Consider the following 25,560-nt stretch of genomic DNA (forward strand, 5'->3'; position numbering starts at 1 on the left):
ATAGCATTCTCTAAGCTGTTTTCACTGTCCTTCCTGTGTTCTAGACATTCACTCTTTTCCCAGAGACTTGACTTGGGTTCACCCTTCCTTTTAATCGTTTAAGAAGGGAATGGGACTTTTCTTAACTCAAAAAATTTTATTTCTTTTATATTTAGACTTTAATTTTGGAAACTATAATTTGTTGATAATGGCAGAGATTAGTAAGCATGTGGACTGTTTTCCTCTAGATTCACAAAAGTATTTAGTTGATGAGTTGAATGTCTAACAGTAGTAATTATATGATCAGAAAGTGACAGGAATAGAAGTCAAATTTCATAATAAAAGTTAAGATTTTAAAGTTTGTGTATAAAAAAATTGCTAGAATAGAAAATGTAATAGGAGACTTTCTTTGCTTTTACCTTGTTACTAACCCTTTAAATATGATGCTCTATGGAAGAAAGAATGTAGAGATGCATAGAAATGGGCACTCTGATATTCTGTTTACGAGGATGTAAATTGGTTTTTTCGTTTTTGGAGATAGTTTAACAATGTCAGTTAAAAATAAAAAAGATCTTGTGCACTAACTTGAGTTCTACTTCTAGGAATTTATTCTGTAGAAATACTAATTGTTGCATTGTTTATAAAAGTGAAAACTTAGGGCCAGGTGCAGTGACTCACACCTGTAATCCCAGCACTTTGTGAGGCTGAGGTTGGTGGATTGCTTGAGTCCAGGACTTTGAGACCAGCCTGGGCAACATAACGAAACTCTGTCTCTATTAAAAATACAAAAAAATTATCTGATTGTAGTGGCATCTGCCTGTAGTCCCAGCTACTCGGGAGGCTGAGCTGGGAGAATCACCTGAGCCTGGGGAGGTCGAGGCTGCAGTGAGCGAAAAAAATCATACCACTGCACTCCAGCTTGGGCAATCAGAGTGGGACCCTGAATCAAAAAAAAAAAAAAAAAAAAAAAAAGTTAAAACTTGGAAACCATTCCAATGTTCCTTGTTAAGAGTTTATTTTAATAAATTATAATATATCATACAGTGGATTCTAATACAACTATCAAAAATAATGCAGGATGTCTGGGCGCGGTAGCTCACACCTGTAATCCCAGCACTTTGGGAGGCCGAGGCAGGTGGATCACCTGAGGTCAGGAGTTCGAGACCAGCCTGGCCAACATGGGGAAACCCTGTCTCTACTAAAAATACAAAAATTAGCTGGACATGGTGACTCATGCCTATAATCCCAGCTACTTGGGAGGCTAAGGCACGAAAATCGCTTGAATGAACCCACGCGGTGGAGATTGCAGTGAGCCAAGATTGCGCCACTGCACTCTAGCCTAGGCAACACAGTGAGACTCCATCTCAAAAAAAAAAAAATTTTTTTTAAGAAATATAAATATAAAATGGGTTTATTATTGCTGCTTTTAAAAATTGTTTAAAATATATATAACTTATTAACTGTAAGTATACAATTCAGCAACATTAAATTTATTCATAATGTTGTGTAACCATCACCACTATCTGTACTTAAAACTTTTTTTTATTATCCTCAACAAAAACTATGTACCCATTAACCAGTAACTTTTGTCTTCTCTTTTCCCAGGAGTTTTTATGTATTGACATGAAATACTGCCCAAATGCATAATTAAGTGATAAAGGAAAATTGCAAAGTAGTGTGATAACTATGATTCCATTGTGGTAAAATATTGCAAGTTAATATAAGTATAGGAAAAATCTGGGAGAATATTAAAATGTTAGTAGAGGATATTAGGAGGGATTTGTGCTTTTACAGAATATATTTTGGCAAGTTTTTAAAAACAAGGAGTATGTGTGACTTTTCTAAACATAAAGATATACTTTTAAGTATTATACTAAAACTTGATAATTTGGATGCCTTAGATTTTAGCTAATGAGTAACAAACTTCCTTATGTGGTTGCCGAATTTGAGCTCATGTAGAACCTAAACACTTTATTAAAGTAACGATTTTTCTTTTCACAGCTAGAGTGGGGAAGACATCACTGATTATGTCTCTGGTCAGTGAAGAATTTCCAGAAGAGGTAAACATTTTGATTTCCATATTTAAATTTTTAAAAAATTATCAAAATCCAATTAAAATGAACTGAACTCTGTCTCTTTTGGCATGTGTTATGTGCTTCCTTTTGGACAGTTGAGACTTTTTTTTCTTCCTTGTTTAGAGACAGGGTCTTACTCTATTGCCCAGGCTGGAGTGCAGTGGTGCCATCATAGCCCACTGCAACCTCCAACTCTTGGACTCAAGCAATCCTCCTGTCTCAGCTTCCTAGAGTGCTGGGATTACAGGCATGTACCACTGTGCCCTGCCAGTTGGGACTTTTTAAAAAGCTAATATTTGTTTATCAGTTATGTGTGTGAAGCACAGTATAGAAGAAATAACCAACCTATATCTAAGTTCACCTAAGTCTTTTGCGTTTTCTTCCTTTGACTTTGTCTAGGACCTTTGTACTCTCTGTGCCTCAGTTGTCTCATCTATAAAATGGAAGCTGAAAGGGATATAGATATAATATAAGCTCTATAACCCTTTCTTAAAAATAAAATGTTGCTCATAAACCCAAAATATAAAAAAGATAATGAGCATTCCATAAGTTGAAGTTAAGGGGAAAGGTGTGAATCCCTTCTTGCCTTCTGCCTGACGCTCCCTGGTCTGTGAGGTGTTTTTGTCGGAACCACTAGAATTATGATACATATATTTGAAAACCCTTAATATGATCTACCTGCTTCATTTCACAAATGATGAAACGAACTCATTCTACCTTTGCCTACCTCAAGGGATTGTTATGGGTCTCAAATGAGATGAATTTAATAGCAGGGAAGTGCCACCAAAGGTAGTAAGGCGGTTTTATTATTACTGGCAATAAATTTACATTTTGGAAGTTCTAGAGTGAGGAGCTGTTGGCTAAACTTTACATAAAGTTAGCATATAATTAGAGGGAATGAAATTTGTACAATGGGATGAAAATAATTTCAAATTACCCTCTTTCTTGCATAGCAGGTATCATTAGTGTCACAGTTTACATTTATCCTTCTTTTACTCTAGTTTAGGTAGGAATATCTGTATAATTTCATTGTTCAAATAAGAATTTGATGTATCGTGTGGTAGTGTTTTCAACATTTACAGCTGCCAAAAGACTATTTATTATTATTTTTTGCCTTTTTTCTCTTAGACAAGATGGTTAAATAAGTAATTACTTAATTTAAGAAATGAAGTATATTTTCATGTATTATTTGTAGAATCAGTAACATTAATTTATAATTACTCTGGATATAACATCTAAAAGTTTTCTGTGAGAGTTTTAGTTTAGAATTGTTTTAGCATAGTCCTCTTGATTGTGGATAAGGGTTTTGTGTTTTTGGTTTTTTTAAATTTATCTTTTCACTTTTTTAGCGATTATAAGTAATCTAGAAGGGTTTTTAATTAATTTAAAAAAATTCAGTCCTTGTGAAAAATGGAATCATTAAACATAAGGCTTGACTGGATGCGGTGACTCATGCCTGTAATCCCAGCACTTTGGGGGGCTGAGGTGGGCGGATCACTTGAGGTCAGGAGTTCAAGACCAGCCTGGCCAACATGGTGAAACCCCGTCTCTAGTAAAATACAAAATTAGCCAGGCATGGTGGTGCATGCCTATAATCCCAGCTACTTGGAAGGCTGAGGCAGGAAAATAGCTTGAACCCAGAGGCAGAGGTTGCAGTGAGCTGAGATCGTCCCATTGCACTCCAGCCTAGGCAACAAGAGCGAAACCCTGTCTCAAAAAATAAATAAAAAACAAACAAACATAAGGTTTATGTAGCCAGTCAATTATTTTCTAGAGGAAATGAATGTTGATAACCTGTTGGTTTATTTGCAGCTTGTTTTGGATTAAAATACCTCCTCATTTGCAGAGTATCTTCAGCCTTCAACAAAATAGAATGAAAACAACATATTTAAAATATATAACACTGAAACACCAAATTAATTCAATAATTATTTGAGTCTGTGTCAGATCTGAAGTATCCTGAATGTGTTGTGTCTACGTAGTTAGAAATATGCATTAAAAATGTTTTTATCATACAGTTTTAATATATATTTGCATCTGTGGTAAAGCACAAAAATAAACACTTGCATGTACAACAAATGGGTATTGGTGAGAGGGACTAATACAAGTTGAGCATCCCTTATCTGAAATGCTTGGGACCAGAAGTGTTTCAGATTTCAGATTTGTTCAGATTTTGGAATATGAGCATTATACTTACCAGTTGAGCATTTCCCTAATCTGAAAATCAGAAATACTCCAATGAGCATTTGCTTTGAGTACCATGTTAGTGCTAAAAAGTTTCAAATTTTGGAACATTTCAGATTTCAAATTTTGGGCTTAGAGATACTCAGCCTATGATCCCAGCACTTTGGGAGGCCGAGGCAGGTGGATCACAAGGTCAGGAGTTCAAGACCAGCCTGGCCAAGATGGTGAAACCCTATCTCTACTAAAAATACAATAATTAGCTGGGCGCAGTGGCAGGTGCCTGTAATCCCAGCTACTCGGGAGGCTGAGGCAGGAGAATCGCTTGAACCGAGGCAGCAGAGGTTGCAGTGAGCTGAGATCGCACCACTGCACTCCAGCCTGGGCCATAGAGTGAGACTCCGTTAAAAAAAAAAAAAAAAAAGAGGCCAGGCGCGGTGGCTCAAGCCTGTAATCCCAGCACTTTGGGAGGCCGAGACCAGTGGATCACGAGGTCAGGAGATTGAGACCATCCTGGCTAACACGGTGAAACCCCGTCTCTACTAAAAAATACAAAAAACTAGCTGGGCGAGGTGGCGGGCGCCTGTAGACCCAGCTGCTCGGGAGGCTGAGGCAGGAGAATGGCATAAACCCAGGAAGCGAAGCTTGCAGTGAGCTGAGATCCAACCACTGCACTCCAGCCTGGGCGACAAAGTGAGACTCCGTCTCAAAAAAAAAAGGAAGAAAGAAAGAAAGAAAAGAAATACTCAACCTGTGTAGATAAATTTATATCATCTGTTACAAGTTTGAGTGATAATATTGAAAGGTTGGTTTTTTCTTTTTTCTTTCTATATTTGTTTGTAAATGAAGGTTCCTCCCAGGGCAGAAGAAATCACCATTCCAGCTGATGTCACCCCAGAGAGAGTTCCAACACACATTGTAGATTACTCAGGTAATGAATATCCTCTTGTAGGTGAAGGTGTAGGTTAATTTAATAGACTTGAAAAAAGATACTTACTGAGCTTCTACAAATGTTCCGAGAGGTGGTCTTTTCTCTGTAGCAGTAAATGATCCTTTACGATTCTTATCTCATTTATGTCTCTCTGTCAGCCTCTACCCCATATCCCACTGGGTGCCTCCATCTGACAGTTCTTCGTCCCCAGATTGCTAAAGTTGGGTTCCATAATACCTGTGGCTGTTGAACACTTGAAATGTGACTATTCTAAATTAAAATGTGTTGTTAAGTGTAAAATATAACTGGATTTTGAAGACTTAGTATGAAAAAAGGATGTAAAATATTTCATTAATTTTTCTGTTGAGTACATGTTGAAATTTAAATATTTTTGATATTTTGGGTTAAATGCAAATTTAATTTTACCTTTTTTTACTTACCTTTTTAAAGGTTGCTACTAAAAAATTGAAAACTATGGGCCGGGCGCGGTGGCTCAAGCCTGTAATCCCAGCACTTTGGGAGGCCGAGACGAGCGGATCACGAGGTCAGGAGATCGAGACCATCCTGGCGAACACAGTGAAACCCCGTCTCTACTAAAAAAATACAAAAAACTAGCCGGGCGAGGTGGCGGGCACCTGTAGTCCCAGCTACTCTGGAGGCTGAGGCAGGAGAATGGCATGAACCCGGAAGGTGGAGCTTGCAGTGAGCTGAGATCCAGCCACAGCACTCCAGCCTGGGCGACAGAGCGAGACTCCATCTCAACAACAACAACAAAAAAAATTGAAAACTATATATGTGACTTGCGTTGTCTGTATGTTGGACAGCACTGTACTGGAAGCTGAGGGAGGTGAATGCCTTCTGCTACAATCAATCTCATAACTAGATTTATTTACAGAATTATTCTTCAATATGTATAGCCATATAATTAGATTCACTTCAGTATTAGAATTGAAGCCTTAACCCATTGATTACTTAACATGGAAAGATACTAAAAATATGGCCTGTTATTTAGCATAGTATAAAATACCATTGAATTCATGTATGGTATTAGTTTATATGTCAGAAGTAACAGGCATTTTTAGAGGAAGATATATGTAACCTAAGGTGGTCTAAATCAGTATGTCAGTAATTGCTTTGCTCTTTAATTATTTGCTTTCTATCCTAGCTGTATCATTCATATCCCCGCATCCGTGGAGTTACAGGCACACCTACCCATTGAGACCAGTCCTAGCTAAAGATACATGCTAGAGAGGGAATTCTCATCACTTCACTATCAAGCTATAGTTTTGCCTCTGGGTCCTGGTTATTATTACTCCCACTTGCTATCTAGATCTTAAGCTTGTATTACCCAGAATCTCACCTGCCTTTTGATCCTGTGTGTATAGACTCTTTGTCTGAGCTTTTGACTCTTAAGCACCCAGTCTGCTAGCTTGGATTTCTGAGGTCCTTTGCCTGACCCTTTTCAACTCTGAATCAGATGCTGGCCTAGATTTATTACACAGTGCTTCTGCTGTTCCATGCCTGAGTTATCCTTTTATAGATTCGTCTTTCAGTGCCAGCTGCCTTATCATAGTTCAACCTTTACTTCCCTTGGCTTTCCCTTGTGTTTGCTATACCATGTCATTTTGAGGGATGTTAGATGGGTGTTGCATAGAATTTAGCTTGGCCATTAGTTTTTATGAAAGTGTTTGCAATATGAAACATTGACTTTTTGTCGTTTGTAGAAGCAGAACAGAGTGATGAACAACTTCATCAAGAAATATCACAGGTGAGCTTTAAAAAACAGAGGTATGGGTTTTTGTGTAGAAAAACAGTGATGATTTTATGAGCCTACCTTTTTCATTCTCTTTTTGTTTTTTGTTTTCGTTTTTTTGGGACCGTGTCTCACGGTCACCCAGGCTGGAGTGCAGCGGCGCAATTTTGCCTTACTGCAACCTCCATCTCGCAGGCTCAAGCGATTCTCATGCCTCAGCCTCCTGAGTAGCTGAGATTACAGGCATGCACCACCATGCCCAGCTAATTTTTGTATTTTAGTAGAGATAGGGTTTTGCCATGTTAACCAGGCTGGTCTCAAACTCCTGGCCTCAAGTGATCCACCCCATCCCTTCTTCATTCTCTTAATTACCAAGAGTTCTTTTTCAGTTCTTTGTTGTTATGGCTGTTACTGAGTATGTGTTTTTGCTTTAAGTCCTTAGGAACATTTTCTCTTAGAGGCCAGCTAATTCATTTTTTTGTTTTTTTGTTTTAGCTTTTAAATTTTTTCTTCCTTTCTCCCAAATATATTAACAAGTTGCTAATTAAGTGCTGTCTCCATTTTTATTATTTTTAGATACCGCTAATTTGTTAATTTTTCTTCAAGGCTAATGTCATCTGTATAGTGTATGCCGTTAACAACAAGCATTCTATTGATAAGGTAGGTGTGACCTTTTTTTCACTATAGTTGGTTTCAGTGGAGCACTTCTAAAGTTGATCCTCAGTTTAGAATTTTAGGGGTCTAAGGTAAGAGTGTTTTGTAAAGATCCTCATCATGGCTAAGCGCTTGTTAATTTTCATTTTAGGTAACAAGTCGATGGATTCCTCTCATAAATGAAAGAACAGACAAAGACAGCAGGTATGTTTTCCTCTCTCAAACTTTTTATGTACAGGAAGTAGTACACTGACCTTCCCTAAATCTTTCATTTAAATTTACTAGTTAAGATTTTGCCATATTTGCCTTATCTGTCAGTTTTTCTGTCTGTTCATACACACACCCATATGCCTTTGCTGGGGGGACTCATTTGAGGCAGTAAATATACTTCAGAGCAAAGCAAGAAACAGAACTCTGATATAATGATTCACAACTTCAGACAGATTATTTTGGTCATAAATCTTACATTTCTCTTTGTCAAACTGCTGCTTGAAAAGTCTCAGATTAATTAATTAATTAATTAATTTTGAGGCAGAGTCTTGCTCTATTGCCCAGGCTGGAGTGTAGAGTCTTGCTCTATTGCCCAGGCTGGAGTGTAGGGGCGTAATCTTGGCTCCTTGCAGCCTCCACCGCCCGGATTCAAGTGATTCTCATGCTTCAGCCTCCTGAGTAACTGGCACTACAGGCACGTACCACTAACGCCTGGCTAATTTTTGTATTTTTTAGTAGAGAGGGTTTCGCACATTGGTCAGTCTGGTCTCGAACTCATGACCTCAAATGATCTGCTCACCTTGGCCTCCCAAAGTGCTGGGATTACAGGCATGAGCTACTGTGCCCAGCCTGAATCTTTTTAAATAGGAAAATCAGACTAATACCTATGTATTGTACACATTTGGTCCTTTTCTCAATTTTTTAGATTTATCTTTTAGTTGGCCATTTTCGTGCCTTGAAACTCTAAAGATCTGGTTCTAAACATATGACTATGATCATTAACCCTCTGTCTTACATATTTTGGAAGGGAGACTGAGATGACATTATATGTGATGTGAACAATGCTGTGGCATTGTATGGCTTGTCTTTTATCATGGTTTTAACTTTGTGATGATTTGACAAGGTGGAAAGGAAAGAATGACCCTTTACAACTGTGCTGTCCAATGTAGTAACCTCGTCAGTTGTGGTGATTTAACTTTAAATTAATTAAAATTAATAAAACTAAAACTTGTTCCTCGGATACACTTAGCCACATTTCAGGTGCACATAGCCACATGTGACTAATGGTTACAGTAATGGAGAGTAGAGATAAAGAGCATTTCCACCATCATAGAATGTTGTATTGGACAGAGCTGCCTTGGGGGATCCAATACCCATATGCTCCTAATATCTGCTTTTCTTGCTCTTCCTTGAGCCATTTCTGGGAGGGAATCTTTAAGAGAGGGCAGTTTTGCTAAGATCTATCAAGCACCACCTTGGACCACTGAATTAAAAAATTTTGGCTTTACCATGACAGCCTCCCAAGTAGCTGGGACTGCAAGTGTGTGCCACCACACCTTTCTAATTTTTAAAAAACTTTTGTAGAAACAGGGTCTCACTAAGTCATCCAGGATAGTCTGAAGCTCCTGGCAGAACTCAAGCAATCCTTCCGCCTTGGCCTCCCAAAGTGCTGAGATTACAGGCGTGAGCTGCTGTACCAGGCATATATATATATATATATATATATATATATTTTTTTTTTTTTTTTTTTTTTTTTAAGCTCCATAAATTACTCTGATGCACACCTTTGGTTACAAACCACTACATTTTTGGAAACCCTCCTGGTTCTGTTAGGAATTTATATTTGGGCTATATGGTGGTCGGTCTTTTCAAGCATAATGGCACACCAAGGGTTAGGTAAGCTAAATGCTTTCAAGTGCTTCTGTTGCAGTCTAGAGTTCCAGCAGGGTGATTTGCTTTCCCTCCAAGCTCTCTTGCAGGATTCACAACAGTTCTCCACTAGATTGGTCCTCCTTAATATCCCCATTAAGATTTTCCCCCATAGTCTTATCAGATTTAACTTTAGATCTTTAGGAATTAAAGATCAGAATCTTTAATTCCCAGTCTACTCCCTGCTAAAAACAGAAACAAAAAATTATCCTCAATCTTCTCTATCTTTTGAGATTTACCCATTTTTTTTCCAGCCAAAACCTAAGTATTTTTCTTGGATTCTGCTTTTCCCTCAATCTTCATATCTAACCTATCAGCTGTTTCTGTCTTATAAAATATATCTGAAATTTGAATATTTTCCTTTTCATCTTTACTGTCACTGCTGTAATCCAAGTTACTATTATATTTTTAAAAATTTGTTAGTGAAAAAATGTAACATATACTGAGGTACATACCTGTTATCCAGCTTCAAAAATTAACTCATGGCCAGTCTTGTTTCATCTATTACCCCTCCCGCTGAGATTATTTTGAAGCAAATAGAGATATTATTTTCATGTTGTAAATATTTCAGTATATAGCTCTAAAAATCACTGCACTTAAAAATGTTAACCCCCTTCTTAGAACCATTCAGTGGCTTCCCATTTTACACTAACAATAAAACCTACACTCCTTACTGCAGCTTGTTAAGTTCTTATGTGTCTGACCTTTGATCCTCTTTCTAACCCCATTGTATACCTTTTTCTCTTTACTCAGTACTCTGTAGCCATTCTGGCATTTTCTTGTTGTTTGGCCCCATCAGGATGTTTTTTCAGTTTGGGGCCTTTGCACATGCTGTTCCTTCCTCCTGGCTTGCTCTTCCCTGACTCTTTACATGGCAGATTTCATCTTATCCTTCACCCCTTGGCTCAAATGTCACCTTTACATAGGGGGTTTTCCTTAATTATTATACATAACTAGCTCCTTCCCACTACTCTATCGCCCTGTTTATTTCTTGCATAGTACTTACTGAATTGGAAATTATTTTATTTGCTTATTGCTCATTTTCTGTTTTTCACTATTGGAATGGTCAGGTTTCTGGATCTGCCCAGGTATGGTAGCTCATGCCTATGATCCCAACACTTTGGGAGGCCAGAAGTTTGAGACTAGCCTAGGCAATGTAGCCAGACCCTTCTCTACAAAAAAATTTTTTTTAATTAGCTGAGTGTAGTGGCTTGTACCTATAGTCCTAGCTACTAGGGAGGCTAGGGCAAGTGGATCACTTGAGCATAGGAATTTGAGGTTGCAGTGAGCTGTGTTCCTGCCACTGCACTCCAGCCTGGACAACAGAGCTAGACCCTGTCTCAAGAAAACAAAAAACAAAACAGAATGGGTAGAGACCTTCTGTCTTGTGTCCTTAATACTTGGAGCAGTATGTGGCTTATAATAGGTGCTCAATAGATAACATGTTGAGTAAATACATGTTATCTAGGGAGCTTGACATGACTGTAGAGGAAGGTTCATGTTGTTGAGAAGATTTAATAAAAACTTTTTAGTTAGAATGGGTTATGATGTAAATTAAAATATAAATCTAATGTCTTTTGCCTTCCTTGTTACAATGTGCCCTGTTTATTTTAGGTTGCCTTTAATATTGGTTGGGAACAAATCTGATCTGGTGGAATATAGTAGTATGGAGACCATCCTTCCTATTATGAACCAGTATACAGAAATAGAAACCTGTGTGGAGGTATGCCTCATAATTTGATTTGAAAATTTATTTTTGATGAATTCTTACTAAATTGGGGCTTTAAATAGGGGGGACAATGTGGAAAGGAATAAATTTCCGCTCTTTGTAAAGTCATGTAAACCAAATAAAACAGAGAAGTTGGAGTTGGCCTCTGAGCTCTTTCTAGACATTCATATTGTGATGTCCACAAAGATGCATTTTTCATTTTTTTTCAAGGAATCTTTCTTTTGCCATATGGTGATAGTTTGAAAATTGTTTTTAGCTCTCCTAATTGATTTCAGAGTGTAAAATTTTAATTTTATTTTTTTCAGTGTTCAGCGAAAAACCTGAAGAACATATCAGAGCTCTTTTATTATGCACAGAAAGCTGTTCTTCATCCTACAGGGCCCCTGTACTGCCCAGAGGAGAAGGAGGTAACAGGCTATGTTTATAGGGGCTGGAATGTGTATGTAGTAACTCGAGTATGGTAGTGATTTTCAGTATTTGTGTAGAGATTAAACTGCTAAAATTTAAATTTATTGCTTATTAAATGGTTACATTTACCAGATACTCTTCTTCAATGACATTCACATTAAATATTCATAGTATTTTCCACATGGAATCTAATCAAGTACTGCTTCAGGAAGTGCCATTAAAACAAACAGAAGAACTGGCAACAGTAACAACAAAAAAGTCCAAAGACTTAGCTAATGGTCTTCTTGTTTTGCTACTATAAAATCTACAAATTGAAAAACACACACAAACAAAAATCTTATATAGTTTTTTGACATAGGCGCAACGTAATACAATGTGACTACTCCTTTTGTTTTCGTTTTTTTTTCTTTTGAGACAGAGCCTCACTCTGTCACTCAGGCTGGAGTGCAGTGGCACGATCTGGATCTCGGCTCACCGCAACCTCCACCTCTGGGGTTCAAGTGATTCTCATGCCTCAGCCTGCCAAAGTAGCTGAGATCACAGGCATGCGCCACCATACTCGGCTAATTTTTGTATTTTTAATAGAGACAGGGTTTCACATGTTGCCCAGGCTGATCTTGAACTCCTGACCTCAAGTGATCTGCCTGCCTGGGCCTCCCAAAGTGCTGGGATTACAGGCGTGAGCCACTGCGCCCAGCCGCTTTTGTTTTATAGCTAAGAAACACAGTAACTCCTTATTGAAATATCCAAAATTTAATATTTTGCCATAGACATTGAAAAACTAAATTTTTTTGAGATATATTTCAAGTACCTTAAAATTCATCCTTTTAAAGTTATACAATTCCGTGGTTTTTAGTATATTCACAAAGTTATGCAATCATCACCACGCTCTAATTTCAGAACATTTCATCACCCCGAAGAGAAACCCTGTACCCATTAGCAGTCACTCCCCATTGTCCCCTTACTTAACCCCTGGCCAGCACCAATCTACCTTCTGTCTCTGTGGATTTGCCTCTCTGGACATTTTATATAAATGGACTTACACAATATGTGGTCTTTTGTTTCTGGCTTCTTTTACTTAGCATAATATTTTCAAGGTATATCCACATTATAGCATGTGTCAGTATTTCATTTTTTTTTATGGCCCGATAATCATTTTATGGATACACCAAGTCTTTGGTGGGTTTTATTTTATTTTTATTTTTATTATTTTTTGAGACAGAGTCTCATTCTGTCACCCAGGCTGGAGAGCAGTGGTGTGATCACAGCAAATTGCAACCGCAAGCTCCTGGGCTCAAGTGATCCTCCCGCCTTAGCCTCCGGAGTAGCTAGGACTATAGGCGTTCGCCACTGTGCCCAGCTGATTTTTTTTTTTTTCATTTTATTTTTTGTAAAGACAGGATTTCGCCATGTTGCCCAGGCTGGTCTCAAACTCCTGGGCTCAAACAATCTTCCCGCCTCCACCTTTGCCTCCAAGAGTGCTGGGATTACAGGTGTGAGCCACCACACCTAGCTGGATACATCATATTTAGTTTATCACCATATCTGTTGATGGATATTGAGTAGTTTCTACTTTCAGGCTATTATGAATAGACTGTTGTAAACATTCGATACAAGTTTTTGTTTGAACACTTGTTTGGTTTTTTTTTTTTTGAAGATAGGGTCTTGCTCTGTCACCCAGGCTGGGGGGTGCAGTGGCATGATTACAGCTTACTATAACCTCAAAATCCTGGCTCAAGCAGTCATCCCACCTAAACCTCTCAAGTAGCTGGAAGTATAGGCACACACTACCCATACCTGACTAGTTTTTATCTTTCTTTCTTTTTTTTTTTGAGACAGAGTTTTGCTCTTGTCACCCAGGCTGGAGTACAATGGTGCAATCTTGGCTTACCACAACCTCCGCCTCCTGGGTTCAGGTGATTCTCTTGTCTCAGCCTCCCGAGTAGCTGGAATTACAGGCAAGGGCCACTACACCCTACTAATTTTGTATTTTTAGTAGTTATGGGGTTTCTCCATGTTGGTCAGGCTGGTCTTGAACACCCACCCTCAGGTGATCCTCCTTCCTCGGCCTCCCAAAGTGCTGGAATTACAGGCACGAGCCACTGCTCCTGGCTTGTTCTTTTTTTTGGGGGTCAGGGACTTACTGTGTTGCCCAGGCTAGAGTGCAGTAGTGCATTCACAGCTCACTGCCCCCTCAACTTCCTGGCTTCGGCAATCCTCCCACCTCAGCCTCCCAAATAGTTGGGATTACATGTGTGTACCACCACACCCAACTAATTTTTGTATTTTTAGAAGAAGATGGGGTTTCACCATGTTGCCCAGGTTGGTCTTAAACTCCTAGGCTCAAACAATCCACCTGCCTTGGCCTCCCAAAGTGTTGGGATTACAGGTGTGAACCACCATACCTGGCCTTTTTTTTTTTTTTTTTTAATTTAGAGACAAGATCTTGCTTTGTGGCCCAGGCTGGAGCACAGTGGTGTGATCATAACTCACTGCAGCCTCAAACTCCAAGGCTCAGGCCATCCTCCCACCTCAGCCTCCTGAGTAGTTGGGACTACAGGCACATGCCACCTTGCCCAGCTAATTTTTAAATTTTCTTGTAAAGTCAAGATCTCACTATGTTGCCCAGACTGGTCTCAAACTCCTGGCCTCAAACAGTTCTCCCATCTAGCCTCTCAAAGTGCTAGGATTACAGGCCTGAGCCAACACTCCTGGCCTGTTTTTTGCATACATTTAGTAGTTGAATTGCTGAGTCACATGGTAATTGTATATTTAACATATTGAGGAACCAGCAGCTACTTTACACAATGACTGGACCATTTTACATTCCCACCAGCAGTGTATGAAGGTTCCAGTTTCTCCACATCTTTGCCACATTTGTTATTTTACTTTTCTTTTTTGGTTTATTATAGCCATCCTAGTAGATGTGGTTGGGATCTCATTGTTTTGATTTGCATTTCCCTGATGTTGTGTAATTTTTCATGTGCTCATTGGCCATCTTCTTTGGAGAAATGTCTATTGCCTATTCAAAGTCCTTTCCCATTTTTGTTTTAAAGAGACAGGGTCTAACTGTCATCTAGGCTGGAGTACAGTGGCATGATCATGGCTCACTGCAGCCTCAACCTCCTGGACCCAAGCAGTCCTCCCACTCAGCCTCCTGAGTAACTGGGGCTGTAGGTGCATGCCACCACACACAGCTAATTTTTAATTTTTTTTTTGTAAAGATGGGGTCTTGCTGAGTTGCCCAAGGTGGTCTTGAACCTCTAGCCTCAAACAGTCCTCCTGCCCCAGCTTCCTGAGTAGCTGCCGTTGCCCATTTTTTAGTTGGGTTGTCTTTTTTTTTTTAAGTTAATTTTTCTTTTAAGAAGCAGGGGCCAGGTGCAGTGACTCATGCTTGTAATCCCAGCACTTTGAGAGGCTGAGGCAGGGGGATCACTAGAGGCCAGGAGTTCGAGACCAGCGTGGCCAACGTGGCAAAATGCTGTTTCTACTAAAAATATAAAAATTAGCTGGGCATAGTGGCACATACCTGTAATCCGAGCCACTCACGAGAATCGCTTGAATCTGGGAGGTGGAGGTTGCAGAGAGCTGAGATTGCACCACTGCACTCCAGCCTGGGCTACGGATTGAGACTTTGTCTCAAAAAAAAAAAAAAAAAAAAAAAAAAAAAAGAAACAAGTCTTTGCTATATTCCCCAAGCTGGTCTTGAACTCCTGGCCTCCTCCTGCCTCAGCCTCCTGAGTAGCTGGGATTACAAGTATGAGCCACCACACCACCACACCCAGCTTGAGGTGGTTGCTTTGGTTCTGTTTGTCAAGAGAGGTATTGTTTTTAAGAATAAAAAGTTGCAGATCTCTTTCAGGAAAAGTTTATAGTATAAGTGAGTGGTTAGCAAACTGACTCATGGGCCATATTTGGCCTACCACCTGTTTTCACACAGTCTGTACACTAAGGAAACATTTTATATATATATTTATATATATATATTTTTTGAGATGGAGTCTTGCTGTGTTGCCCAGGTTGGAGTGCAGTGGTATGATCTCAGCTCACTGAGTTCAGGTGATTCTCCCACCTCAGCCTCCCAAGTTGTTGGGACTACAGGCATGTGCCACCACATCTGGCTAATTTTTATATTTTTTGGTAGAGAAGGGGGTTTCACCACATTGGCCAGGCTGGTCTCGAACTCCTGACCTCAGGTGATCTGCCTGCCTCTGCCTCTCAGTGCAGGGATTACAGGCATGAACCACTGTGCCTGGCCGTATATTTTTAAATGGTTGAAAAAAAGTCAAAATAAATAATATTTTGTGATAGGTGAAAATTATGTTACATTCAGATTTTATGATTTCGTAAAAATAGTTTGACTGTAACATAGCCATGGTCATTCTTTTATGTTATCTGTGGCTGTTTGCGTGCTACAAAGGCAAAGTTTAGTGGTTTCAATAGAGTTTATATGTGCTACTCTCATCTCTTCTCACTGCTGCTGAGTGTACTACTAATTGCGCTGACACACCTAGACAGCATTTCAAGTACTATGTATATCACTGTACCAGGACCTTTTATTTATATTCATTGCATACCCATCATGCCAAAACATGAAAATAATAATAAAGTATTTTTTTAGATGGGAAAGCAGATAAATTTTCCAGGTTCGAATTACAGTTCCAGCATCATTTTTTTAGACATCGGTGCAAATGCAAAGGAAATTTCCATATTTCGTAATCCATTTAACTATGCAATTGAGTTTCCATTAACCTTCAACTGGAATTGATTAATCTGCATTGTAATGACACGCTAAAAGGCAAACATCAAGAAAAGAATCAAATATAATTTTATAAATACCTTGTGTTCTATTGAAGTCATAGGTTTGTGGATATGTACCAGTATTGGCAGTATATATTTGTGCAAAAAGACATTTTCAAAGATGGGACATGTAAAATGTCAGTACAGATCAGCATTAACATATAAACATTTGCAATTAATTTTCATGGTGGACAACACTAACTTTGAACCCTAACAAAGCAAAATGTTTTCCTTCCAAAAAACAATTTCATTCTTCTCATTAATAAATTTGTATTGCAAAACTGTACTCAGTTGTATTTTGAGTTTTATCAAAAAAACTTTGTAGAAGTTTGATTTCTTTCTTACGATGTAAGTACCTAAATGACATGCTTAATTTTGCCTGTTGGCCCCAAAGCCTAAAAAATTGCTGTGTGACCCTTTACAGAAAAAGTGCCAACTCCTAGTATAAATAATTAATTTGAGTTATCCCTTAATCTGATTCTAGTTTACTCTTATTCTTGGTTTACTTTTTCTTAGTTAGGATTCTTCTTTCTAATTTACTCTGAATCCAGTATTTCCCAAACTTACCTCATCGTAATAGTCACTAGGTGTTACTTGTTAAAAACATAGATTCTGGCTGGGCGCGGTGGCTCACGCCTGTAATCCCAGCACTTTGGAAGGCTGAGGCAGGCAGATCACAAGGTGGGGAGAGCGAGACTATCCTGGCTAACATGGTAAAACCCTGTCTCTACTAAAAATACAAAAAAATTAGCTGGGCGTGATGGCAGACGCCTGTAGTCCCAGCTACTCAGTAGGCTGAAGCAGGAGAATGGCGTGAACCCAGGAGGCAGAGGCTTGCAGTGAGCCAGGATTGCGCCACTGTACTCCAGCCTGGGCGACGGAGTGAGAAGACTCTGTGTCAAGAAAACAAAACAAAACAAAACAAAACAAAAAAACGAAATACATAGATTCCATTCTGATTCAGCTAGGTATTTTATGTATGATAAAGGAAATTTGGGAAACAGTCTTAATACTGTGGGAACTGTTACAGGGATTTACCTCTGAGGCCTTAGCCTAGTAGTATATGAAATCCCCTGTATTAGTTTGTTCTCAATTTTTTAATTGCTACTTTGTTCTCAGGCCTGTTATTTGTTCTGCTAATCTGTTAATCCCTCGTCCCCATCCCCATCCCCATCCCATAAGTGTTAAAATATCTACCACCATCTGTTACTCAATTCTTAGGTGGACCTGAGTGAGAGGTAAAATTTTCAACTTTTAGACTATACCTTGTTTTACACAAGTACAAACTTTAAATTGCCTATAACGGAATCTTTTATTTAAACAACAATCTTTTCATTTCCCGTTTCCCGTTTCCCGTTTCCCGTTTCCCTTCCCTTCCCTCCCCTCCCCACCTCCCCTCCCCTCCCCTCCCTGCCTCCCCTCCCCTCCCCGCCTCCCCTCCCCTCCCCTCCCCTTCCCCTCCCCACCTCCCCTCCCCTCCCCTCCCCTTCCCCTCCCCTTCCCCTCCCCTTCCCTTTTACAGCCTCCCAAGTAGCTGGGATTACAGGCGTGCACCACCATGCCTGGCTAATTTTTGTATTTTTAGCAGAGATGGGGTTTCATCATGTGGGCTAGTCTGATCTAAAACTTCTAGCCTCAAGTGATCTGCCTGCCTTGGCCTCCCAAAGTGTGTGAGCTACCACATCCAGCCAAATACCATAATTTTTTACAGCTTTATTAAGTAGAATTTTTAATACTTTTTAGTAGTCCTTTTTTTGATGTTACATTTTCAGGTGGTTAGTTTTTAAATATGACATTGGGCCAATACCTTAGAGTTCTTTTCAAGCTTTAGTGAAAAGTGTGTATATTGTTGGCTGGGTGTGATGGCTCATGCCTATAATCCCAGCACTTTGGAAGGCTGAGGCAGGCAGATCACAAGGTGGGGAGAGCGAGACTATCCTGGCTAACATGGTGAAACCCCATCTCTACTAAAAATACGAAAAATTAACTGGGTGTGGTGGCACATGCCTGTAGACCCAGCTACTCGGGAGGCTGAGGCAGGAGAATCGCTTGAACCCGGGAGGCAGAGGTTGCAGTGAGCCAAGATCGCACCACTGCACTCCAGCCTGGGCGACAGAGCAAGATTCCGCCTCAAAAAGGAAAAAAAAGAAGAAAAGTACATTGTTTATTTTTCTTAAAATTACTTTTTGAAAATGTACCCCTTTATTATGTGAGGAAAAATCACTTAGACAAAATAAAAGGTTATCTTTAGGTTCTGTTTTGTATATTATTCTTGCTGTTGCTGCTTTTGGAAACATTTAAATTATTCAACTTATTTTAAAGGAGAGTAAATGAAATATAACAGTGTAGTTTTTATTAATCTTTAATGTCTAACATTAGGATCACATTTATAGAAGCATCATCTTACCATTCATTATTTTAAAGAATAAATCACCTGTGATTGTAGATGTTATAGTCCATTTAGTACTCTTTTATAAAGGAAGCCCCATTAGATGCTTTCTTTTTTTTGAGATGGAGTCTTTCTTTGTCTCCCAGACTGGAGTGCAGTGGTACAATCTTGGCTCACTGCAACCTCTGCCTCCCAGGTTCAAGCGATTCTCCTGCCTCAGCATCCCAAGTACTGGGACTACAGGCATGCGCCACCACACACAGCTAACTTTTGTATTTTTAGTAGAGACAGGATTTCGCCATGTTGGCCAGGCTGGTCTCAAACTCCTGATCTCACGTGATCTGCACTCCTCGGCCTCCCAAAGTGCTGGGATTACAAGTGTGAGCCACCACACCCAGCCTCAAATGCTTTCTAAATGTTTGACTTCTTTTTCTCATTTCTTTCTAATCTCTTAGTATCTTAAGTTTTATCTTTTTCTCACTATATCAAATTACTCTCCCAAAGATCCCATTTAAAACAAGAATAGAAGGGGTTATCTGTGTATGTTTGGAAGATAATTATTTTCTTTCCTATTTTTAAAAGAATTTCTTTTCTGCATTTGAGTTTGATAGCATGATCAAAGCTGTCATCATTACCATTTTGTAAGTTAATAAGTTTATATTTCCTCAGCTTGACATGTCATTTCTCTGATTTAGGTAGAACCATAGGAGATCTATTTCCAAGCTTAGACAAAATTCAAAGCTCTCCTTGAAGTTTTATTCTCAAAATTATTGACAGTGATTACCCTAAAGTGGTTATACAGTGAAGAAGCATGTGGGCCTTATTTTAAAATAGTCATTTATTTATTCTATCCATGATGAATCATAAAACAAAAATGAAGGAAATTGTCAGAATATATTTCTAGCAGCATTAGTCATAACAGTTTTAGAGTCACCAAAGGCAAAGTTCTTTTTAAAGTATAAATTCTTATACTAGGAAGTTAGTAAAAATTTTTTACACTTACTAACCAATGATAATTTTGCCACTTGTTTGTGAATGAGCGTATTTTATTTCCCAGCTTTAACATACACACAGGGGACAGATCAAAACAAATCTCATTCTGCTACCAGAAGGTGGATGGTCAGAAATCAGAAGTTGAGGGGAAAGTCCTTAGTAGTTTTATAAGTCAGTTTGTATTCTCTATGGAATGACAGAAGATATAGATAAATAAATAGTTCTTCTTTATGTGACTAGGAAAATGAATCCCTCCTAAAGATGAACTTCTCCTTTGCCTGTTCTTAAAGGATTTGTGGTCATAAGGGGAGAGCTTGACCATTCCAATTATCAGTCCCAGCAAATATTGCCTCATTTACTTAAAAAGGTTTGCATGTAAAAGTAAATGGCTTTGCTTTAGTTCGTTTTTTCATGTTGGTTGTATTTGATACTGTGTAAAAACAATCAGAATTTTTCTCAGCATTGCTTATGAAAATCACAGTTTAAATGATTATTTCTTTTCTCAATGATTTATAGATGAAACCAGCTTGTATAAAAGCCCTTACTCGTATATTTAAAATATCTGATCAAGATAATGATGGTACTCTCAATGATGCTGAACTCAACTTCTTTCAGGTAATGGTCCTTTATTTCAGATATTTGCATATCTTTTTTTTTTTTTTTTGCTGAAAGCTATAAAATGTATTAGCTTAAACAAGAACAGTATGTTATAAACATAAGTTTCTTTCACATAGAACTATCACATCAACCTATATATGCCTTTACTTAGGCTATAAAACTCTCTTATGCCCAGGAATTGAGGGGATTTGGTAGCTTCATTTTATGGTATAAAGTGGGTGTGTTAAGGATGACTTGGAGTCTGAACTCTGAATCATTTTGCTTTCTTAGTTTTGAATAACATAGCTACACAAATAGCCCTGTGTTTTAGATACAGGATGGAGGGAGTTGGAAATATTTCTTTCTAAGTATGACATGTTTTACTTTTGTTTTTTGAGATAGAGTCTCGCTCTGTCACCCAGGCTGGAGTGCAATGGTGTAATCTTGGCTCACTGCAACCTCCACCTCCTGGGTTCAAGTGATTCTCCTGCCTCAGCCTCCCAGGTAGCTGAGACTACAGGCATGTGCCACCACACCCAGCTAATTTTTGTATTTTTAGTGAAGATGAGGTTTCACCATGTTGGCCAGGGTGGACTCGATCTCCTGACCTCATGATCCACCTGCCTCAGCCTCCCAAAGTGCTGGGATTACAGGCGTGAGCCACTGCGCCCGGCCAATGTTTTACTTAAATAATACAAAGTGGAGACTATTCCTAATGTAGAATATGTTTCTTTGGTTGCAGTTATTGGATTTAATGTTGCTTTGTAGATTACCATTTTATATTACTTGTGGTTTTAATGCTGGTTTGTTTTTAAATATATTTTTATGTTTTTTGCTAGAGGATTTGTTTCAACACTCCATTAGCTCCTCAAGCTCTGGAGGATGTCAAGAATGTAGTCAGAAAACATATAAGTGATGGTGTGGCTGACAGTGGGTTGACCCTGAAAGGTAGGTGAATGGTATTTTTCCCCCTTTTGAAACTTAATATTTTCAAAATTTGGCAGAAGGTGAAGGTCTTTATTGCATTATTTATACTTTAAGGAAATGTTAATATTTACTAGTATGCCTAAAGTCTGATTTGGATATTTACGAGTTGGGAGGGACAGACCATTGTTGGGGATTATCATCTTTACTACCAGTATAAATTAGAGGTGGGGAAATTGGTTGGATCTCAAGGATACAGAGGTCCACCTGAGGGAAGGAGATATCTGGAACAAAAAAAAAGTGTCTTAAAATTCTTCGTACTCCTAAACAGCCTTTAAATAGTCATTATTTTTAGGGAATTTTGTCTATGGGTCAAATTTACCAGTATAGAATGTTCCCTGGAGAATATATTATAGAGGCACAGTGAAGTTAATGAGATTGAAAACCAGAATTTTCCATGACAAAAATAAACTCAAAGATCTGTAGAACACTACTCTTGTATAACTTTGTGCATGTCAGTATATTCCTTGAGATGTAATGTTGGCCATTTCCTCCTGTGCTCTCTCTTGCTGAGCTGGGTGTGTATGTGAAACAACTCTGAAATCAGCTCTGTTTCATTGAGATACTTGTGAATTTTGTTTTGTTTTGAGCTTTACGATGCAAAGCTAGCATCCATATGTTCATGAATCTAGTTCTTGCCATTATGTTACATGCTTTTCTCCTATGTGATTCTGTATCCTTTATTTACTAATTTACTTTATTTCAGGTTTTCTCTTTTTACACACACTTTTTATCCAGAGAGGGAGACACGAAACTACTTGGACTGTGCTTCGACGATTTGGTTATGATGATGATCTGGATTTGACACCTGAATATTTGTTCCCCCTGTATGTACCTTTGGTTTTGTTTTGTTTTGTTTTTTAAATTTTTTATTGAGACAGGATCTCACTATGTTGCCCAGGCTGGTTTTGAACTCCTGGGCTCAAGTGATCCTCCCACCTCGGCCTCCCAAATTGCTGTGATTACAGGCATTGAGCCATGCCTAGTCACCTTTGGTCTTGTAATTGATTTTACTTGCTAAATATTTTTAAGGTTGATTTAGCACACATGGGGAGGTGGGCTTTAAGCTAATCGGGAATATTTTAGAATTATAGCAGAGCTTTATAGCAGGATTTCTCAACCTCAGCACTATTGACATTTTGGACCAGACAATTTTTTGTTGTGGATGTCCTGTGCAGTATAGGATGTTTATCACATCCGTAGAAGTCAGTGATACCTCCAGTTGTGACAACCAGAACTGTTGAGAAATTGCCAAATGTGCCCTCTGAAGTGAAATTATCCCCAGTTGAGAACCACTGATTCCCTCATGACTCAAACTTTTCCTCTTCTTGTGGAGACTACAAGTATCTTTTTTTGTTCATTTTACTGAGGAAGGAAAAATAAGATGCTAGACAATAAACTTGTTTTGGGAGTCAAGAGATCTCAGAAATATGCTGGTTAACATTTTTCTTACGTTGTTCTTCTCCCTTAGTTTTATAGCCTGTTCTTCTTAGCTTAAGTTGAAGTCGGTATTTTCCTAAACAGCTTAAGTTGAAGTAGGTATTTTCCTAAACGACTGGTCTATTTGTGGTTCTTTTTCTTCTTCTTTCTTTCTTTTTTTTTTTTTTTGAGACGGGAATTTTGCTCTGTTGCCCAGCCTGGAGTGCAGTGGCGCAAGCTCTGCCTCCCAGGTTCACGCCATTCTCCTGCCTCAGCCTCCTGAGTAGCTGGGACTATAGGCGCCCGCCACCACACCTGGTTAATTTTTGGTATTTTTAGAGAGGCAGGGTTTCACCGTGTTAGCCAGGATGGTCTCGATCTCCTGATCTCATGATCCGCCCGCCTTGGCCTCCCAAAGTGCTGGGATTACAGATGTGAGCCACCGCACCCGGCCTTTTTTTTTTTTTTTTTTTTTTAAAGAGACGTCTCATTTTGGCTAGCTCACTGCAACCTTGAGCTCCATGGCTCAAGCAATCCTCCCACCTGAGCTTTCCGAATAGCTGGGACTATAGGTGTGCATCACAATGCCGTCCCCTCCCCTCCTTTTTTCTTTTCTTTTCTTTTCTTTGTTTTCTTTCTTTGTTTCACTATATTTCCTAGGCTGATCTTGGGGCCTCAAATGATCTTCTTGCCTCAGCCTCCTAAGGTGCTGGGATTACAGGCCTGAGCCACCATGCCTGGCCCGTTATTTTCCTTTGATAATACTATGTTTAAGTTCTGTTTGTTTAAAAATAGACCCAGTGCCATCCCCAAACCAGAGACTGCCTTGTTGCAGGATCCCTCTTCTATATCCCAGGGAAGCGAGCTTTTCAGGGATGGTGACTTCCCAGGATCTGGCCTCAGAGTTTTCAGTCATTCTTCATTTTTTCATTGGCACATTACCTTCATGGTGCTCTGTTATTTTAGCATAGCACCTCCAGCTATCTATGTAATGGTTCAGAAAGACTGTTATTTTTTACTTCTCCATTTTTGAGGAAGCAAAGTTCTTTCTGATTAGATTCCTAGTCCATTAATCAGTTCTAAACTGAAACTTCCTTTGACTAAGTTACTAAATCTTGGCCCAAGTTAATTTCCTAGATTTTTCAATAAATATATACTGAATGAATGAATTTGTTATAGGACTCTCTCATAAGGTTTTCTTTTCTTGTGTCATTTATGTGAATAGATGAATTCTATGGGAGGTTGCTTATTGCTTTAAGTATGACAGTTGGGAAATTCCCTGTTTTATGGCATTGTGGCTTACGCTAATCATCTCTTTCAGTTTTTTTAATCCTCTTTGCCTTTAATTTTCTGCAAAATAACTCCCTGGAGCTACTACATGAATCTCTCTATCCTTATGGAACCTTCTTCCTCTGTCCTTCACATTGCTGCTAGAATAGTGGATAAATAAATAAAAATTTGGCTCTGTTACTTCCCTTCAACCTGCTTTTCTGATATTTAAGAAAATGGGCCTGGTACAGTGGCTCGTGCCTGTAATCCCAACACTTTGGGAGGCCAAGGTGGGTGGATTGTTTGAGCCCAGGAGTTCAAGCCAGCCTGGGCAATGGGGTGAGACCCCATCTCTACAAAAATACAAAAATTAGCCAGGCATGGTAGTGTGCGCCTGTGGTCCTAGCTACTCAAGAGGCTGAGATGGGCAGATTGATTGAGCCCAGGAGGTCGAGACTACAGTGAGCTATGATCGTGCCACTGTACTGTAGCCTGGGCAACAGTGAGACCCTGTCTGAATTTAAAAATGGTAAAGAAAGAAAATGTTGTTACTTTGGAATGAGCATTATTATGACTCTTCTGAAGAGTGGCAAAATCACTCCAGAGAGTTTCCTTGGGAAGTCTAAATGATACCAAGTGAAGATATTCTTGTAAATGGTATTACCTCACAAAAGACTTGTTGCAATTTTATATTCATTTCTTAAATTTTAAAATTTGAGTAATGATTTATTTACTCTTGAATTTTTTCAACAGGCTAAAAATACCTCCTGATTGCACTACTGAATTAAATCATCATGCATATTTGTTTCTCCAAAGCACCTTTGACAAGCATGATTTGGTAAGCCTTTAGCTGTAATTTTCCATAATATATAGCAAAATATTTTTCAGTGAATGATGTAACTCTGTTCCCTGAGTGTCCCGACCCGCGGGATCGTCAATGTAGGCCCTAGAAGAGGGAGTGGGAACTCGGGGGGACAAGAGACACGAGAAATGGAGACAAGACAGTATCCTGATCAAGTCTCGTTTATTGGTGGCAATGTAATGCCTTATATAGACCAGCAAGGGTGGAGGTTGGGCCAGGGCGATGATGGTGGCCCTGCAGTGGGCATGGCCAGGTAGGTATTGGTTTCTTCGGTCGGATGTCATGTTGCGCCTGCGCCGTCGCTTGGTAATTTTCCCGGGCGCGGGATGGCGCCTGCGCTGTAAGTTGATCATTTTCCCGGGCGCGGGAAAATGGGTGATGAAGAACCCGGAAGAGCGCCATTTTGTACTGGCGTATGAGACAGCAGAACAAGGAAGAAAGTAAATCTAGGGAGGAGGCATAAAGTGGAAATGTATAGAGCTCAGGCGTCAGTCGTCAGTTATAATCGCTATGGCCGGGCCACGCAGCTCCGGACAGGTCCCCCTTTTTTATTATTTCATGATGAGAGATAGCCCCTCGGGAACTGCGCCTGTCTTAGGTTGGGTCAACTCATCCCC

The 25,560-nt window shown here is 39.2% G+C and overlaps 1 protein-coding gene across 7 annotated transcripts in view; it reads left to right on the forward strand.

The window, feature by feature from the left end:
* RHOT1 (ras homolog family member T1) overlaps positions 1 to 25,560 on the forward strand; it is a 112,248-nt gene that overhangs the window by 27,859 nt on the left and 58,829 nt on the right. For all 7 annotated transcript variants that reach the window (XM_037992532.2, XM_073004840.1, XM_037992537.2 and 4 more), the window contains exons 2-12: positions 1,981 to 2,039; positions 5,085 to 5,166; positions 6,891 to 6,934; positions 7,526 to 7,579; positions 7,725 to 7,777; positions 11,108 to 11,216; positions 11,528 to 11,629; positions 20,329 to 20,427; positions 21,249 to 21,357; positions 22,100 to 22,220; positions 24,835 to 24,919. In XM_037992532.2, the coding sequence (XP_037848460.1) occupies positions 1,981 to 2,039; positions 5,085 to 5,166; positions 6,891 to 6,934; positions 7,526 to 7,579; positions 7,725 to 7,777; positions 11,108 to 11,216; positions 11,528 to 11,629; positions 20,329 to 20,427; positions 21,249 to 21,357; positions 22,100 to 22,220; positions 24,835 to 24,919 (917 nt within the window). The remainder of the gene's footprint in view (positions 1 to 1,980; positions 2,040 to 5,084; positions 5,167 to 6,890; positions 6,935 to 7,525; positions 7,580 to 7,724; positions 7,778 to 11,107; positions 11,217 to 11,527; positions 11,630 to 20,328; positions 20,428 to 21,248; positions 21,358 to 22,099; positions 22,221 to 24,834; positions 24,920 to 25,560) is intronic.

The sequence above is a fragment of the Chlorocebus sabaeus genome, chromosome 16 (genome assembly GCF_047675955.1).
Source record: "Chlorocebus sabaeus isolate Y175 chromosome 16, mChlSab1.0.hap1, whole genome shotgun sequence".
Classification (NCBI taxonomy): domain Eukaryota; kingdom Metazoa; phylum Chordata; class Mammalia; order Primates; family Cercopithecidae; genus Chlorocebus; species Chlorocebus sabaeus.